General features: G+C 31.0%; 2 protein-coding genes across 6 annotated transcripts in view; both read right to left on the bottom strand.

Annotated features, from left to right (window-relative positions):
• Positions 1-12,891, bottom strand: part of LOC100576912 (cyclic AMP response element-binding protein A) — a 36,379-nt gene extending 23,488 nt beyond the window's left edge. The window contains exons 1-2 of the mRNA XM_003250084.4: positions 12,424-12,891; positions 7,190-7,411 (exon numbers count right to left, since the gene is read on the bottom strand). Coding sequence (XP_003250132.2) covers positions 7,190-7,255 — 66 coding nt within the window. The 5' untranslated portion in view covers positions 7,256-7,411; positions 12,424-12,891. The remainder of the gene's footprint in view (positions 1-7,189; positions 7,412-12,423) is intronic.
• Positions 12,892-14,076: 1,185 nt separating this feature from the next.
• On the bottom strand, positions 14,077-18,344 carry LOC100576878. Of its 5 annotated transcripts, none has more exons than XM_006562603.3 (6): positions 18,119-18,294; positions 17,148-17,171; positions 16,641-16,715; positions 16,250-16,556; positions 15,696-16,153; positions 14,077-15,590 (listed from the first exon to the last, which is right to left on the bottom strand). In XM_006562603.3, exons 2-6 carry the CDS (start codon positions 17,157-17,159, stop codon positions 15,045-15,047), a joined length of 1,398 nt encoding a protein of 465 aa, XP_006562666.1. In that variant the 5' UTR covers positions 17,160-17,171; positions 18,119-18,294; the 3' UTR covers positions 14,077-15,044. The 5 variants fall into 5 exon arrangements, with proteins under 5 accessions (XP_006562666.1, XP_006562668.1, XP_006562667.1 ...); XM_006562605.3 differs by lacking the exon at positions 17,148-17,171 and adding an exon at positions 17,748-18,038 and having other exon boundaries at positions 18,119-18,293; XM_006562604.2 differs by lacking the exon at positions 17,148-17,171 and having other exon boundaries at positions 18,119-18,344.
• Between the last annotated feature and the right edge of the window lie 34 nt (positions 18,345-18,378).

The raw sequence follows: 18,378 nt of genomic DNA, 5'->3' as shown, positions 1-18,378 counted from the left end.
ACGAAACGAACCGGGACCGTTTCCATTCCAGTTCCATTGGTCGGATAAATTGAAGAAAATTATGAATTGTAGTAATGCATTAGATACGAAAATTTATCCCTTTTTCTTTTTTCATAACGAATAAAGATTAAATTGGAGATAAGAAGATTTTATGATTACTTTAGATTTTTCGACGACACTTCTTCGTTATTGTTCAGAATAATTATTAAATTGTTGAGGAAGGAGAAATTCGTTGAGAGAAATATTTTTTGGATAGGATAGAATCGATTTGATGCAATGGTTAATAATATAATAGGAAATATTGAAGTTAAGTAATTGGTAAAAAAAAAGTGCTAGCCACTTTGTAACCTAAAGATCAAGGCTACGGATCTAAATGTATATTTTCTGTTAATGTCAATAAACAGGCTATTTAGATAACTGCGTGCTCGAAATTAATGACAGAACATGGATTATGCACGGCCTGAATAAATAAACGATAACAAATGGAGGATGCTAATAACTATTATCACTTCCAGAAAACGATACCAGGAAATGTTAGTTGCGCTCAACGCAAACTTTTAATCGTTTTTGTGCATCTTGTGTTATATTCTAATAATTTCTTATAATTTATCGATAAATCAATTATAAATATATATATTATTATTTATACAACGATACGCTATTATGCTAATGTTCGAATATTAAAAAAAATTAATTGATTTCGATATTAATCTCTTTGCATTATTCATAATTACCGCTTGCATAAAGTGCTGATAATTATCATTTATCGATATATCATACTTATATACATTAAGAAAATCAAAATTCAAATGTTAAAAAAATTTCTCTTTCCAATTAATAATAATAATCGACACCGAAATCCTCGAAATATAATTAAAAAAAATTAAATCTTTCCGAAACTTGGCCTGCTTATTGGAGGACAAAACTATCGAAAAAAAATCATCGAACTTCAAGCACTTAGAAAGAGATATAATAAAAGAAAAGTTATCTTTTTTTTTTTTTACAAGGAAATGTTATTTAGCATTCGGTGATATATCGTTGCACGTCACGGATACTACACTATAATATTATATATAACGTGATAATGAAACAGCAAACAAGTGAAATATGAAAGAAAGAAAGAAAAAGAATAAAAAAAAAAAAAGAAACTATGATTTAGTGTACGTTTATCGCGAGTATATAGCTTCCTCTACGTGTTTCCGCTCGTGAACTCGGAGTACGGTCACTTCCGGTTTTTGCACCGAAAAACCAGCCAACCACGACATTGCTCGCAGTGGTCGCAGCTGACACAACGCCATACTCCGCTCTTATCGCCAGCCTAATTAGATTAGATACTTAATCGACGGTCATTGAATATGGAAGACTCACTGCTTTCGAGCGAGGAACTCGATGAAACGAAACGAATCGATTCGTGAAATTGAAATATAGTTTGTATCATCATCTCGTGTTCGCAAAATTTGGGATTGTTTTCAAGAAAGAAACGAATTTATTTAGCCAGACGCTTTGATTTTTTTGAGGAAGAAGTATCCTGTGTTTTTTTTTGAATATGGAATATTTCGTTGGAAAATAAAAAATTGCGAGTTTTGGGATGTTGCCTCGAGAGTTTAGAATTTCGTAAATTGAGTAATTAAGAAATGACCAAGATATATTTGTGTAGATACAATATCTATGAATAATGAAAAAATTCTTAACAGTCTTGAAAATTAATCGAAATCAAAGAAATATACGATTAATCAAGAATATCTTATCGTTCAATTATTGGAGAACATGTCGAATAGAAACTATAATATTATTTTTTCAAAATAATATACAAACATTTGTACGTTTCAGTATATAAAATTGATAAAAGTATATACCTAAAATAAATATTACATTATTTAATGAGAAACATTTTTATACTTGTATTTTATCTTGAAACTTTATCATATCTGGAAAAAATAGTTAAGTAAATAAAAAATTATAACATTTACTATTCCTTCGGAATAAATAAATCGTAAATATTATTTGTAATATTTTCCAAACAATATCTTAATCGTATTATTAATAAAAATAATAACATGATTTTCACTTGTTTATTTAAAAAAAAAAAAATATTGAAATCATAACACGTTATCATAGAATTACGTCACATGAGAATTTCTTCAAAAATTAAAAGCAAACTCCACGATTGATTTCTTAATTCTATTTCTTTCTAAAATCAAAGTTTGCATCGTCTTCATGACGGAAAACGGTTTGATTCCAATTAATAAATCAGGGTACAATAAAACGTTTCATATCCAACTGGAATGATTTTGTTGCATTCGTTGTTTCGAGCCACGACACGAGTCCTTGGCGAGTCGTACCCTAGTTTTACTGCAATTTGGTACATGTGATACATCCCACATCGTTTTAAATCGCCAGAGAGAAGCCGTTTGCACAACGATCGTGTTAAAAATAGCGATGTCAGGAAACCATGGAGTAATTGGGGAAATTACTCAAAGAAACAATCTTTGATCTCGATTCCCTTATTCCAAGAACAATGTTGATTTATTTGATTAAAAAGAAAAAAAAAAGGAAAGGAAAAAAATTTATCTTTCAATCAATCTGTATCCTTTGCCTCGATATAACGCATCATAAATTCTAAAAGATATTTCATTGAGAATACATTAGTCACAGTTCTCAACTTGGAATCATATTTTCTAGAACGCTATTTGTGCATCCTATTAGTTGGACTAAGAATAATAAGTATCTGAAAGAATAATGACGAAAGACCAAAAAATTCCTATTCAAAATTTTAACAATTTAGATTACATTAGAATCATTATTGATCTTCTTTTTTGCAAAATTAATTAAAATTAACAATTAAAATTTACAAATCTAACGATTTCACTTCCGAATATGATTCGATTATGTTTCTATCCTTTCCAGCATTTTCCTGCCAGAGGCAGTTGCTGTCAGAACGTCATCTCGAATTAAAATACTTGGATAAAAGAAGAGGAGAAAATGATTAGGAGAAGAAACGACATGATTATATATGACAGTTATGTCAACGCGGAAAGTTACGAATCGGTTGCCAACCGAACCTTCTTCCTAATGAATCCTCGTCCGTAATAGAAACTGAAAGGCAATCTGTGCCTCCGCTATGGCTCGTCATATTTGGAGGAGGGGGTCAATCCCCTTTTACTCAATTACGTCATCTCTCAGACGGTATTGTAAAGTGTATATACACTTTCCAGCGAGCTGAATCGTTAAACTTAACGGTGATCATCGCGAGAAAAGAGCAGACGAATATTATACGTGCAACATCGGATTTTAAACAATTTTTCCTGTAAAAAAAGAAAAAAAATAACAATGAAAGTGACGTAAATATCTCGATTGAAATCTCGTTCGAAGAAGGATAACGTAATTTTTAGTTTAAGTCGAAGGAGAGAAGATTTTCAAGATTCGAGATTCGTTTTTAATTGAAGTGAAAAATTGATTAAGCGTGCTTTGAGAGGCTGAAAGCATTTCAATTTTTGCCCCCTCGAGATATAAAGTAGAGAGTTTAATTTTTAAAATAATCCCATAAAGATTGTTGTATCGAGAATTTTTCGAGCAAGTTTACAGCGGTTCAAAGATCGATAACGATTCGATCCAAATAGGAACGACGATGTGTGCACGCGTGCGTGTGTGTGTGTACAACAGATTAAGAAATCTAGTTCGCGAAATCTATCTCAAACACGAATCAAAGTTCTATCGAAAAATAGATCAAATGTAATAGATATAAATAGATATAATTATTTGCGTGGTTGAAATAATTACGAGGATTTGTAAATATTGTCAATCGTAAATAAATCAATCTTATCTGTTGCTCTCTATCCATCTCCATCTTGGAAATCATATCGATGAAATATCGTTTAGCAAGAAATAAATGCGAGAAAACTTTAATCAAATTTTTCTTCTCCTTGTATATATATTTCGTGCAAGCATGAAAAAAATGCTGAAAGAATTCAAAATTATTTACCAACATTCGCTTAATAAACCCGTTAAATAGACCCACCATTGTGCAAAAAAACGTGTTCTTTCGCGACAATAGCAATCAGAAAGGAACCTTGACACAGAAATTTAACTAAAAAAAAAAAAAAAAAAAACAACATAAAATTTAATGTTATCTTACGAAATTTAATGTACCATTACGAAAGAACTAAATAATTGAACTCGGGCTAAACTTAGGCACCGATATTCCCAAGCTAAAGTGTTATATACAACACTTTACTTATAGTTCACTTGTAACCTTGTACACCTCGAATATTATTTATATGATTGCCTCGATATCGTGATAAAAAATACAAAAGGCAAAAATTCTTCAAACGAAACGAAATTATTTATTTATACTTATCCTCCATCGCTACTTTCCATCGATAATCACCGTACAACATTATTTGACCCCCTTTTTCCAGCCATCTCACGACACGACATTCCCGTTAGAAAGGTTCCAGACCTGTTCTTCGACCCGGCTACCATTTTATGGAAATCTATGTACATTAAAGACAGACTTCTTCTCGTTAACCCAGCAATCCAGAATTCACAGACGCACGACCGGTTATTTTTACAGACGGTCCATCCAACGACATGCCTATCGGCCATCCCAACGTAATTTTCCTCCTCCGTTGCGTAATTTCGTTCCCTCGGATAAAACCGGGGGACCTTCGTCTTCGCCTTTTATCCGCCATATTGTCGTGTCCGCGACACGAGCCGAGGAAAATAGATTTTTTTTTTTTTTAGAAAGAAATTTTCGACACCAAATACTTGTACAGATTTTGTTATTTCGAATTTATTGGTTTATTTAAAATAATAATATAATCGAACTCAATCGTGTATAAATAAATATTTCCCTGTGATTCTTAAATAATATTTCAGTTTTTTAATTAACTGTTATTACAATTTTTATACACATCACGTGTACAATAACGTTTCGATTATTTTCGTATTTCCTCTCGCATATGATATGCAAATGATTACGTTAATTAAAATAAATATCGAGATGTATTTAATATTTCCTACGGACTCGTCAAAAAAAAAAAAAAAAAAAAAAAAAGGAAGAAAATGAAAAACAACGTAATAATTCGGCGTAACAATAATAACAACGAGCCCCAACAGGATCGTTAATAAAGTTTCCATGCTCGAGGGATCACGATCGTTAAGGAAGCTTTGTGGAAAGAGGACGATGGGTCAAGTGGTAAGGAAATTACGCGATGAATATTCGATAAGAAAACGAATTCTGTCAAATAGTAATTAGCAAACGGTAATTTAACGATCGGTAAAGAAAAAGAATATCGAGAAAGCGGCCAGTGACTAATGTGGCTAGCAAGCAGAAGATGCAAAATGACGGAATCGTATCGTGAATTGGAATAAGAATCGTATCGGATAAATAATAAATAAATAAAAGGATAAATATCGGTTGGGTTAATCCTGATTCGATTTATAAAATTTTTGGAGAGTGAAACTCGTTTCTGACGAAACTATAACGGGATTAGAATGAGAGATTCATTGTCAGTGTGAATAATGTAATTAGGAGGAAAAGTTTAAAAATTAAATTTTTCTTGAATATCAATGATTTTTATAATAAATAAGAAATAGGTAATTTGATAAAATTTTGTAATTATAAAATAAATAGATACTGGCTCCGTTTTCTTATATGATTTTCATAAATTTCGAGAAATAACTTAAAATTTGTGATTTGTCGCCAAATTTTTCCCGAATCGAGTTTACGATAATCTTACATCGTCACAAATCAGATATTTACAGATTATTATTTCACAGCAATTAAAATTTTTGGAATCATGACAAATTAGAAATTAATCACGAATTTTAACGAGGATCGAAGTTGAAATAAAATTACGTACGAGATACATAATTTAATTTTTAACAAACTCAATTCGCGGGGTTATGGTTTCAAAAAAAAAAAAAAAAAATGAGAAATAAATGGAAAATAATTATAATTTTCTCGCTTCATTGAACAATGAAAAATGCAAATGTGGGTGTGTTGGGAATGACAAGCTATTTATACAGGTGAATAAACTGGCACTAATATGCGCAGCTTTTACCCTTCAACACTAAATATCTCTCGTATGAACGGTATTACGTATATAATGAATACTTGATGAGAATTTAAAGAATATCTCTTTTATTATTGCGTGTTTGCAAAGAATAACTGAACCGTAATAAAACAGTTTTCTCGCTCTTGCTACACGTGTATTTACTATTTCATGAAATAAATTACGCCGAGATATATTGTAAAATAATACTACGACGGGATTCCATTATAGTAAAGCGGAAAAGTAAAACGGATTAAAAGAACGGATTGAATAATTTTAAATGGGCGATAAAACAACTTCCTAATTTAAGCATTTATTCGAAATTGTAATTTAAATATCCATCTCAATTCGATTTAAAGAAATTTAATTATAATTTTCTTTTTAAAAAAAATTCCACGATTTCGAAAGAAAATTCGAAACATTTTCCTCGATTAAAATTCGAGAATTTCAATGTAACTTCCCCGCGTCCCGATGATCGCCAGAAAGAACAAACATCACTTTAATCCCCTCAATTGATCCACCCGAGGATAGTACCCGTAACGACAACTTCCTCTTCTTAAAAACGTCAATTGCGGCCAACGAATCAATAACCAAAGACAACTTGAACGCTCGGAACGCGTTCAGAAAACTTGAGGAGAGAGGAGACGATCTCTCGATCTCCATTACTCCATCTCCAGGAACCAAACCAAGGCAAACTAATTACACGTTAACAAGCTTGGACAATGCGGTATGTTCGCGGGTAACAGGAAGTAGAAACGTGAAACACGCGTCTTACCTATTCCCTCTCTCCCCCTTCCCTCCTCCTCGTTGTTTCCTTTCGTTTGCTTGCCTATCAAAAACGAACACTTTCTCGTAAGTCACGTGAGAATAAAACACTCACGTGAGACTATTCGAGACTTCAGTCGTATACTCTTTGTATACGCGATATATCTATCGTATCTTGAAGAACGATAAAGAAAATAAGGGGAGAGGGGAGGCGAAACATTTTTAGAAAATGAGAAAAATTCATTGGTACGAAGAAAGTGGTTTCTTATTGTCACGAAAAGAAATACTAAACTATTTTGGTGTAAAATATGTATATATAAGGTTGTTTTGGGCGTTGAAAATAATATAATAATGCAGAAAATGCTCACCGGTTCGGAGAGATAAGACTCCCACAATTCTCTAAGGTCGCTGCTTCCCACGTCGTAGAATTCCATGGTCCTAAGCTTGCTCGATCGTTCCTGGTTCCGTTCCTTTGCCAGTCAATGGATCGCCGTATAGTCTGCCCATCGAGGATAGAAAGAGTATAGGAAGAACGGGAACACAGATTTCTCTTCTAGGACTCCATTGTCTTCCAAGGATACCGACACTTTCTGAAGCCAACGATCAAACGATACAATAAATATTTGTTTACTTTTAAAATTTGTTTACTTTTAAAATTTAATTCTTAGATCAAGACATGTTCTTCGTTATATATTTTTATATTTATATTTATGTTATAATTTGATATAATGATATTTTTGTTTAGAATTTTCATATTATATATTGCGATATACTTCACGTATCTTCTTAAATTAGAAGTTAATTAAAGATCTTTCATACAAAATATACAAACTTTATGATATTTCAGATTCATATTCGTCGATCTATTCATAGGATTTTTGGAAGATTAATTCTAATAGAGGGAGATCGATTGGCTTAATAATTAAATTAATAAGAAATTTAATATTGGATAATGGAGATATATCGTTTCAATATCTCGCTTTATTTCTCCAAATTGTTTATAACTTAATAAATAATCCTTGATATTTTTGTATTTGTTTTGCCCTCTAGAATCAAGCTTCCAAAGATATCCTGTATACAATAAGAAAATTAAAATTAACTTCCAAACCTTAAGGTTAATTTCTTATATACACATAATTATTTACATTGCCATAAATTATATTTTTACTTTAATAATCGAATTACCATTAATCTGCATATCTCTAGAAAAATATTCGTATGATTAATTATCGATTCAGATACGTACAACTTTTTTTTCCACACACGATGTCTATTTGTCTTATCATATGATCGATCGCGTTCTCGATTAAATGTAGAAAACGTAACGTTAAGTTTCGAATTTTATTTTATTCTTTCCCCCCTCCTCCCATTTTATCCTTTCTTTTCTTTTGTTCGATTATATATGTGGGTTAATGACGATTAGGATCTTTTATTCCTTGATGTAAGATTTCAGAGATTTTGTAACACTTTAAGAGACCGGTCAGAGGAATTGAATAGATAATTGTATTGGTGTTTGTGTGTATGGATATGTGGAACGTAGACGTTTGAATCGTAATGTGTTGTAAGCACGATTTGGCATTTAATACGTTCTGTTGTTCTAACATTGCAACACGACGCGACGACTGTATTACAGCTTGTTGCACGCTGTAACGAGATCAATGGACCTGTCTGCCTGTATGAGTTAAGCGTGTGTAACGTTCTGACGGAAGGAGAATCGAACGCATTGCGAAATGAATTGTGACGCGTTGGGTCGAAGAACAATGGTGAATTTCATTCGTGGAAAAGAAATTTTATGCACGAAGAATTTTTAAAGAAGAGATACGTATAAAAGATCTTAATCGATTTTTAATTTTCAGGTTAAATTAATCTGTAAATACTTCACAATCATTTATTTATAACAATTATTTATGTTAAATAAATAATTAGAGAAGAAAACATATGATTGAAAGCTATTGTAAACATCTTGAATACTTTTTTATTTGTTATTCTGAAATTTGTTTGGAATATTGAGATACACTTGCATGAAATTTATAATTTCTATAATTTTTTTCAATCTTTCTTACGTTATAATGAAAAAAGTTATTTCTCAGGGTGGTAGAAAAGAAAAATTGACAATAATAAAATTTAATTTAAGGTAACCATTCATAGAATAAATCTAAAATAAAAATATATGGCAAATATCTAATCCTTTCTTTGCTCGAATGAATTTTTTTTGTTACAATAAGTTTGGAGATAATCTGGAAGGTCAGATATAGCCCTACATTACAAATTCGTAATTGCAGTCGTTAACAGGGTTAAGTATCAAGTTAAATACGTCGTTGTTGCAAATAAAAGAAGCATGAGAACGGAACGAATTACGATCATCACTTTAGAGAGAACGAAATTTCTTAGAATTCCCATTCTAATATCTGTAATTTATATTTTATGTACATTAATTCACAAGATATCCAATCCTTTAATATATCGTAGTTAAAATTAATTTGAAATTTTTCTGTGAAAATTATTTAAGTTTGTTTACCTAAAACTACTACACCTTTGAGAATTTGATACCAATTAAAAATTATAAACTACATATTTCATTCTAACTTTCATCTTTTCTCGTTTTAATTATTCTCCATTAAAAACGAAGACTGAACACGTACAATTAAATCTTATATCTTAAATAATTCTTGAATGATATCCTCCACTCTTCTAAAAAAAAAAAAAAAGAAATGTATTTCACTTTTCATTCCATTCAATAGCGAGATTTTTATGTGCACAATATTTCAATAAAAATTTAAATCAATCATCGAGTTATCAAAAATCAAATGAAATTGAAATTATAACGACAAAGAAAAAGAAAGAAAAAGAAAAACCTAAAAAAAAATTGTAAAGATAATCACAATTTAGCACAAATAATTCTAATTTGCTCAAAAGGGAGCAATACAATTTTACGAAAAAGAAAATATTTTAAAAGAAGAAAATGAAATTTCCAAATAAAAAATGTTTCCCTTAACGTCTAATATTTGCTCGTAATATTTGCACAATTCTGGCAATTATCAACAGCTGCGGATACATTAACAAAGTCTGTTATTCTTTCTGAATACACGTTGTTGAATATATATATATAAAAAAAAATATTCTATCGTTATATAATAGACATTTAAACAGAATATTTTCCTCGGTTATTCGTTATTTTATCAAATTGTTGGATCAATGGATTAAATGTAATCATCTTTCTCGGCTAAAAAGAATTTCACGTGATTACAGATATAATCAGAAATCAGAGCCGTTGCTCTTCGTTGTGAAAATGAATTGAAAATTCGGACAGAAATCGCTTATTAAACATAGCATATTGCGAACGTATCTTCGATCGATAGCAGGATCGAGATAACATTTTTTTTCTGGAACATAAGTGCGAAACACGATAGAGAACGATTTATCATTCGAATATCATGAAATAGCAAAGTGTATTATGATGTTAAATTTTTATTTTTATTTTTACAGATGGTGGATTTTTAAAATTGAAATCTTTTTTCTCGTTTTTCTTCGAATTGATATGATTAAACGTGTACAGAAATCTTTCAATCGTGTTATTAATCTTTATGGTGCTAATATATATATATTGAGTTTTTCTAAAAAGATATAATTTTATAATTAATTAATATAATTGCAAAGAAAAATAGAAAATTTAACTTGATTCAATCTTGTTGGTAATTCTTTTTCCAGTTTAAAATTTGTATATTTGTTACCTTTTCTAATTTCTAATTTATATCTAATAAAAACTATAAGAAAATTCTAAGAACATTGCTATTATATTTTATAATTTGGAATTTTATAAAATTTTAAGATTCATATCTTTAAATTTTGTTAACCGAAAATATTTTTGGCAATTTTTAAGAAAATTTAATCATGAAATAATTTATTACCTAATTCTTCAACGACTTACTATCATTTTACAAACAGATTTATATTACTTTCTTCTCGAAGAATTTTACATTTACGTCATTATACAAATATAACATTGCATAAAAAAATCAAACCAATTTTTATCATCAGTGTAATATCTCATTCCCAGAAAAGGAAGAAACTTTCTTTAAAAATGCCTAAGCGATATGAATTAGGTAGTCTATCAGGAAACTTTTGATATCTTGTCAGTTAGATTACAAAAAATCTGTCCCCAAGAAAGTTAATTTTCGTCCTTGAGACAGTGTTTATATCCAAGTGGGCAACAAGTAAGCGATATGAAATTGATGCTCTATCAAACATAATCAATAAAGTACATAATGTAACTAAATTTTATTTATGAAATAAATATAATGAAATATATATATATATATATATATATATATATATATGAAATAAAAAATTATATGTTATCATTTGTTATTTTAATAAATTGAATAGAAGTTAACAATTATTAGAAATTAATTGTTAGCAACATAATTATAATAATAATAATAAATAATAAATAATAATAAGATATAATAAGATGAAAATAAGAAATTAATAAGAAAAGCAATAAAATATTACAGTATAAACATATCAAATAATTTTTTATAATATCCTGACTTAAAGGCGTATCCATATGTCTATATCTTTAAAATTGCTTTATACATAACCTTTCTTCATAACGATTAAAATAAAAAATTTGTTTCGAATAACTTTCCACAAATCGATAAAATTGTTATAAAGTTACAAATTATGATTAAAATTACAATTTGGAGAGAAAGTTAAACAAATATATATATATATATATATATGTACATATGTTATATGTAACTTTCAAATCATACGGTTTTATAGCGTCTTAATTAACGTTTAATCGTGATCCGTCTGATACCCGCGATTGTTAAAATTTATATGTTATGACGAAACTGTCACGTTTCGTTTTACAATGTAGTAAAATATATTGAAATGTGTATGAGAGATTCGATATGCAAATACATGTGCAATATTTGAGATAACATTTTTAAAAAGTATCAACTAGCATTTATCTATGCTAACGCGATGCTGGTCATGTGAACCGCCCTTTAATACGACAACATTTTTAAACTAAACAAAAGGCGCCTCTCCTACCCGCATTCGACTTCCACATAAAACAGCCGGTATCATCATTAACGTTTTTTCACATACTCATATTAAAAGCCTGCATATCCACATGTGTCCTGTATTTCAACCATTATAATCGTCCAAGAAAGAAAAAAATTTTCCATAAAAATCAATTTATATAAATTCTGTTCAAGAAATATTGTGAAGAGAACGTAATTGCAGAAATAAATATCGAAGAGTTAAGTGAAGATAGGATTACAGATGGATAGGCGCGACAAGTGGTTGTCCATACTGACATACTGTTACGTATAAACAAATTTGATGAGAAAACAATATGGACGCGCGTTATTGCGAATTATTTCTACGCGAATCACGAATAGGGTCATCTCCTCACTCGTTAATACACCCATTCGATGCAATCGAAATGCACCAGATGGAACGAAGCACCGGCTCAATGTGACCGACTTGTGTTCAATGCACGCGCGTGCACGTGCACTTGATTGCAAGTAATATTTGCATCGCGATAAAAAACACATTAGGAAAGAATAAATTATATACGAGCCGTACTTACCGAAGAAGAAACGAAGAGGCGTGAATTGTCCTTGGTACGAGGAAAAATCACCCCGATAAAACGAATAAAATTACACAAATATCTTGAGCGTAACAGTAAAGCCACAGCACTGATCGAACGGAGCCCGCACTGTACCATACGACGCACTGTTAGCAACCGAGGCGCCAATGAACATGCAGGAAATCAGGACAGCGGGATCGATAGCCAACACCCGTGCACCTATGAACGTATTGGACCACCAATAGGGAAGATTTCGCGTTCGTGAAAGCAAACTCTCGGTGTAAACTTGCGACAAATTTTCTGCCAGATACGGATAGCCTGACCTTCAATCGGTAAAGTGGACTTCCGTATAGGCAAAAGACGGAACGATACACGAACGTGTTCACGTCCTCCGCGGAAATGTGCAACCGGTCGCACGTGCTGTCCGACCGAACCTTCTCTAGTCCCGTTGTTCGACCAATCAACATGGACCACCTGTTAGCAGCGTACTGAACTCTTGTGGAAACGGCGCATATAACGTTGCGCGCGCACCTGTTTCTTTTGGCGCCTCTAGTAATAGTTAGCGATTTGAATCGTAGGCAGTGTCAGTTTATTCGCGTCGTAATAATGTTCGATAATAATATTCTGTGTGCTGTAAATGAAAAAGTGTGCTTTGAAATAACGTATTTAATAGTGAACATTCATGTAAAGTATTATCTATTTGAAAAGTGGAAAATGAACAAAGATTTTTTGAAAAGTTTGCATTGGTGAAATGAAGGGTAATATGGTCTTGACTTCTGCAAATCTACGATGGACTGGGAATGCTTCTCTTCTATTCAGGAGCTGTTATACTGTGAGTTATTATTTTATTATTATATTTCTAAAGCTAATATATCTCGAGTATTATGATATATGATAAAATATTGCAAGAAATAGAATGAAAAGTTTGCATGATAAATCTGAATATAAAAGCTTTAAAATTATTAAATTTTTTGATTGATCTACAATACTAAACAATAGGTTGATATTGAAGTATTATTCTATTTAAAATGTAGATAATTAATAGTTAAAATTAAAGATATAAAAGTAGTCGTATTTGTACTGATAGAAAATTCAATATGGATGCCAATATGGCTGCCAAGCGTCATAATAATGGCGGGAACTTTGAAATATTCAAATATAGTACCAATTAATTTTAAAGTTAGTTTTCAATATTTATATTCAATTTTTAATCCAATATTACTTATTTAAGTAGTAATTATACCAAGTGTAACAAAAATAATATTGTTCAGAAGTTATGCAACATTTATTAACAAATTTGTTACACATTTAGAATTTTAATGTATACATATTTCATAATATAAATGATAGTATACATGTTTTACATCTTAATATGTAACATGCAAACATAAAGTTTAATAAAAATGAAACAAGATATAAAAATATATATTTAGTGAAATTTACAATACTTTGTGTAAGATTGAAACGTACATTTGATAAAAGTAAAACGTATTTAGAATTACATTTCAATTGTTAGCAAACAATTCACTTATATTTTGAAGTATTTTGAAATAAAAGCAAAAGCAGTATCATATTTACAAGAATATAATATTAAGATCTTCTATATCAGTAATATATCCTATAGAATAATTTCTAGATGCCAAAAGTATTACATTTTTTTTTTTGTTTTCACACAAATAAAAGAATTTGCAATATTTTCTATTCCGCAATCTGAAGCAATGATAAAACAACTTTGAGTGCTTGATTCGCATTGTATTGCTTAGTTATAGAACAACATTTTCACAATATTTTGATAAATGTACGTGAAGAAATCACTATGTTAAGATTTGTTTGCAAACAGAATTCATAAGAATTACAGAATTTAGATAAATGCTCCTTTTGTTTATATTTATAACATGAGTGTCTACAAAAATAATTCTCTTCACTACGAGGTAGATTTTGAAGCATGTTCTTTATTCGAAGATTAATTGTACATCATGCCACTATTGTGCCCATGCCAGTAGAAAAATTATATTTTTACCAAACATAATTTATCTTGTTCTGACCTCTATTTTTATCAGGTACAATACAAGGCTGAACAAAATATGATTATGTAATCTCTTTTTTTTTTTTTTTTTTTTTTTTTTTGATAAAAAGGATACCACTAGAAGTTATTCATTTTCTTCTATTTTTTTTTTCCCATTTTTGCTTGTAGTTCACTATAATTATATGAACAGTATTCAAATTTCAATATAAGCATTATATATAAAATATAATTGTACATAAAATATCTTTGAAAAAAAAAACAAACACAACATTGTGTAACAAACATTTACATAGAATGTTAACATAATATATCTTTCCTGCGAATGATAATGATATATGTATATATCTATATATATATATAATAGAATTCAATAATTTTTTTCAAACGATAAACAAAAATAAAAGAATTCATTCAATATAACAATTTGAAATCATTCCTCACATTAATAATCTTAGCAATCTTATATAAATGAAAATAATGCATGATTTTCTTCTCTTATATCACAAAACATATATGTATATTATTCAGAAAAGAAATGATAAAATTATCTTACGCGATTCCCAGCGCATAATGAATTTTTAAAACAAGAAACGCTTTATAATTCTTTCTTCAAAGCGGATCTCAATAATGCACTGCGCATCGATGTAACGAGTTTTTCGAGTTCCTCGACCTTCATTTTCAATATCCTATTATCTCGTTCCAATTCTATCGCTTTCTTCGCCATTTCAGTCTCTTTCGCTTTCTTGTTCATTCGTGATTTTCTCGAAGCTTCGTTATTCTTCTCCCGTGATTCTCGATAATGCGAAGCAAACGTACGATCGTCCGAGTCGCTTTCGACGTAACGTTTTCTCACCGATCTCTCTCGTCGCGTTCGATAAGGTTTTTCTATTTTATTGGTAGCAGATATTCTCGTTCGTTCCGTTCTCCGCGTTGATACCACAGGCGTGTCTATAGAAGATGAAGTTATCGTCGATGCTGCTGTTCGAGTTTTCGTACATTGTGGGGTAAGAGTATCGTTATTTTCCGTTTTCACTTTTACGTTAGTTTTTGAAACAGGTTTGGATGATTTGGAGGATGACCATGGTTTCGATACTATTGAAGAATCTGTTGAAACGCTACCTTCCGGAGAATGCATTTCATCCTATAACGCAGACAATATTTTATTAATAATCATTTTTGTGTAACCATTTCTTACGTAACAATTATACTTTGAACTCGAATTATATAAATCTTAATTAGAACTTACATCGCAAAGATACGACAATAAATCAAATGTATCCGATCCAGTAGTCTCGACTGTTCGTAACACGTCCCACGTTTCACGTTGATTCTCAGTGGAATCGAAAGAAGACGGGCAAGCATCGTTCAAATCAATGTCCTCTATCTGATATCTTGATTGGAATGATGTACTAACATCCGTATCATTCTGTTTGCTCCATGAGCTTGTATTTACAGTAGTTGTTGATCCTTTAGATAACTTTAACCACAAGTTAGATGTGTTTGATTCTGTTGAACTATTTTTTTTCTCATATTTACTAGTTACATTTGATGTAGATTGCAAACTTTGACAACTGTTATTCGAATTTTCAGTTGTCTTAGCAGTACTCATTTTCATGCTCCACTTATCTTCTTCTGCTACACTCATCAAATCTTTCAATACCCCCTCTTCTGAAGACAAAACGTTGTTACCCTCGTATTTCGTACCTGAAACGTTTTACAATTGCAAAAATCAAAGGGAAAAAATGTGTTTTTTCTATATATATATATAAATTTCTTCTCAATAATAATATTTATATTTACCTGATAGTTTAAAAGTAGGTGATTCACCTGTATGAAAATCGCATTGACCCTGGAACGGGTCCATGCACCAATCGCTTAAATCCTGAAAGTTTTCCTCCCATGTGGAGGATGCTGTTTTCTCGTCTTCTTTTGTTACATTGATCTTTGACTGTGGAAATATCCAGGGCTCGTTTAGCAATTCTGACTCCATGGTTGGGGTTAGCAAAGGAACTGTATCCATTTTTGTAGACTCTTCCTCCGGTGGCCACGATCTCACGCCACGAGAAGCAAATGACAGACGCGGCTGGCGATTGCATGGCTTTGATACCTAGAATTTCATTTCTTTAAAATTTTATCATCATATTTTTAGTTTTTTCAAAAGGTTTTTAGTAACATCTAGCCAAACACATACGTTAAACACGCCTCCTTTCTCAAATGAAATGTTGCTGGCCGTTGAGCGTTCGTAAATAGGAGGGATTTTGGATACCTATGAAAAGATTAATTTTTCTATGTTTATGATACATTGAGGACTCCTAACTCTATTTGAATAGAAAGAATATTTTTGAGTATAGTATTTCGCTAAATAATTATCAAATAATCTATGAATAATCTTTATCTTTATATGTAACAAAATTTATATTGTTTTAAATCATGTTTAAGTATTAAATAAACCAGGCAGTACATCCTAATATCAGCTTATAAACATGTAGATAAAAAAAAAATATCAACAGTTCCATCTATAAAATTATAAACCAACAAAAAAACTAATTTATCATGATAACGGAGTTAATGTATCTCGAAAGAGATAATAATACGGTGTTAGGAAGATCATATCAAATATATTAAACACAATCTCAAGACTTAGTTATCTGTAAATTCAGCAAACAAAAAGTTTACTGAAAGTAGTTAGAGTCTTTACCAGGTATACCATGTTGAGGCAAATCTGTTGGTAAAAAAAATGAAATTTATATTATAACAAAACATATAAAACAAAAAATATAAAAACGTATATATATATTATAATGATAAAAGCAGTTAAAAAAAAAGGTAATTCGATCAGTATAGAACTCAACCTATATATATAAAAAATGTTAAAATACATATCTAGAAGTAAAGGAGGCGTAAAAAAAAATATTGATGCTATCGTGTAACTACATGCCACACGCAATTAATAATTATATCTATATATATATAAAACATGCACGATCTGTTTTTTTTTAAACTTTCAATCGTGATTACTTATCGAATTGTGTAGTAAACAACAATTATATATACCGTTATCGAATAAAACAATAAGATTCGCGCAATATCGTTTCAAATGGTATACGATGATCATTGTGCTCTCAAACCGTGTCTTATCGTTGAACTGATCGCGGTCCACACAAACGCAACAACCACGTTTTATTATCGTGCCGCTTCTTTTCTTTTTTATTTTTATTTTTTTGATACGCTTCTTATCGAACGACGATAGGCGGGACAGTCGTCATTGAAACGTTTTTTTTACGTTGCTAACACTAACCTCGTTACGTAACACGCAGCATCAACGCATGTGACTGAATTTTGCAAACCGGCTCACGTTACCGTATATTCGTCTGTGTAACGTTGTGATGCACACCGAATTTGCGCAGAAAACGACGGCACAATCGAAATATATAATGAATCGGAACCTTCTGGAATAGTATATTTTGTACGATACTGCAGTATATAGTAGAATGCGGTCGCTAGGACGTCCGATCGATTCGTAGTGTTTGTTAGCTGCGGCGTAATTTCGCGTATTCCCACTTCGATAAACGATTAGAATTAACCCGATCTACGATTATATAATCCGGTTAGAATCGTAACGTATATGCGAGGCGGAGGACGAGAATTAACGTGAAAATATCCACTCACCCTCCTTGAAACAATCGGTGTTGCTGTACCTTCCACTTGGAACGCGAGAACTGTTTTATATATCGGCAAGTCCAATATTTTCTCGCAGGGTATGTTCTCAAATCCGTATAGTCAAGGTTTTCGTACGCAACCAAAGCACCAAACCGTCCGCACTGCCTCACTTCTGTGAACCTTCTCCGCGGAATGCAAGCTGGAACGTCGGTAGTGCGGGATTAAACACGTCACTGTACCGAAGCGCTTCAGATTCCGCGCCTGGTTGA

Source organism: Apis mellifera, linkage group LG8, assembly GCF_003254395.2.
Source record: "Apis mellifera strain DH4 linkage group LG8, Amel_HAv3.1, whole genome shotgun sequence".
Taxonomy (NCBI): Eukaryota; Metazoa; Arthropoda; class Insecta; order Hymenoptera; family Apidae; genus Apis; species Apis mellifera.
Note: the sequence above shows the minus strand (reverse complement) of the source record. Positions and strands in the feature narration are given on the sequence as shown.

What these genes read in the sequence shown, in the direction of transcription:
- LOC100576878 (XM_006562603.3), bottom strand. An exon ending in AGAAAGGAGGCGTGTTTAAC is followed by an intron (nt 16,557 to 16,640) that starts GTATGTGTTTGG and finishes ATGAAATTCTAG; the next exon opens with GTATCAAAGCCATGCAATCG. An exon ending in TATTGTCGTATCTTTGCGAT is followed by an intron (nt 15,591 to 15,695) that starts GTAAGTTCTAAT and finishes TCTGCGTTATAG; the next exon opens with GATGAAATGCATTCTCCGGA.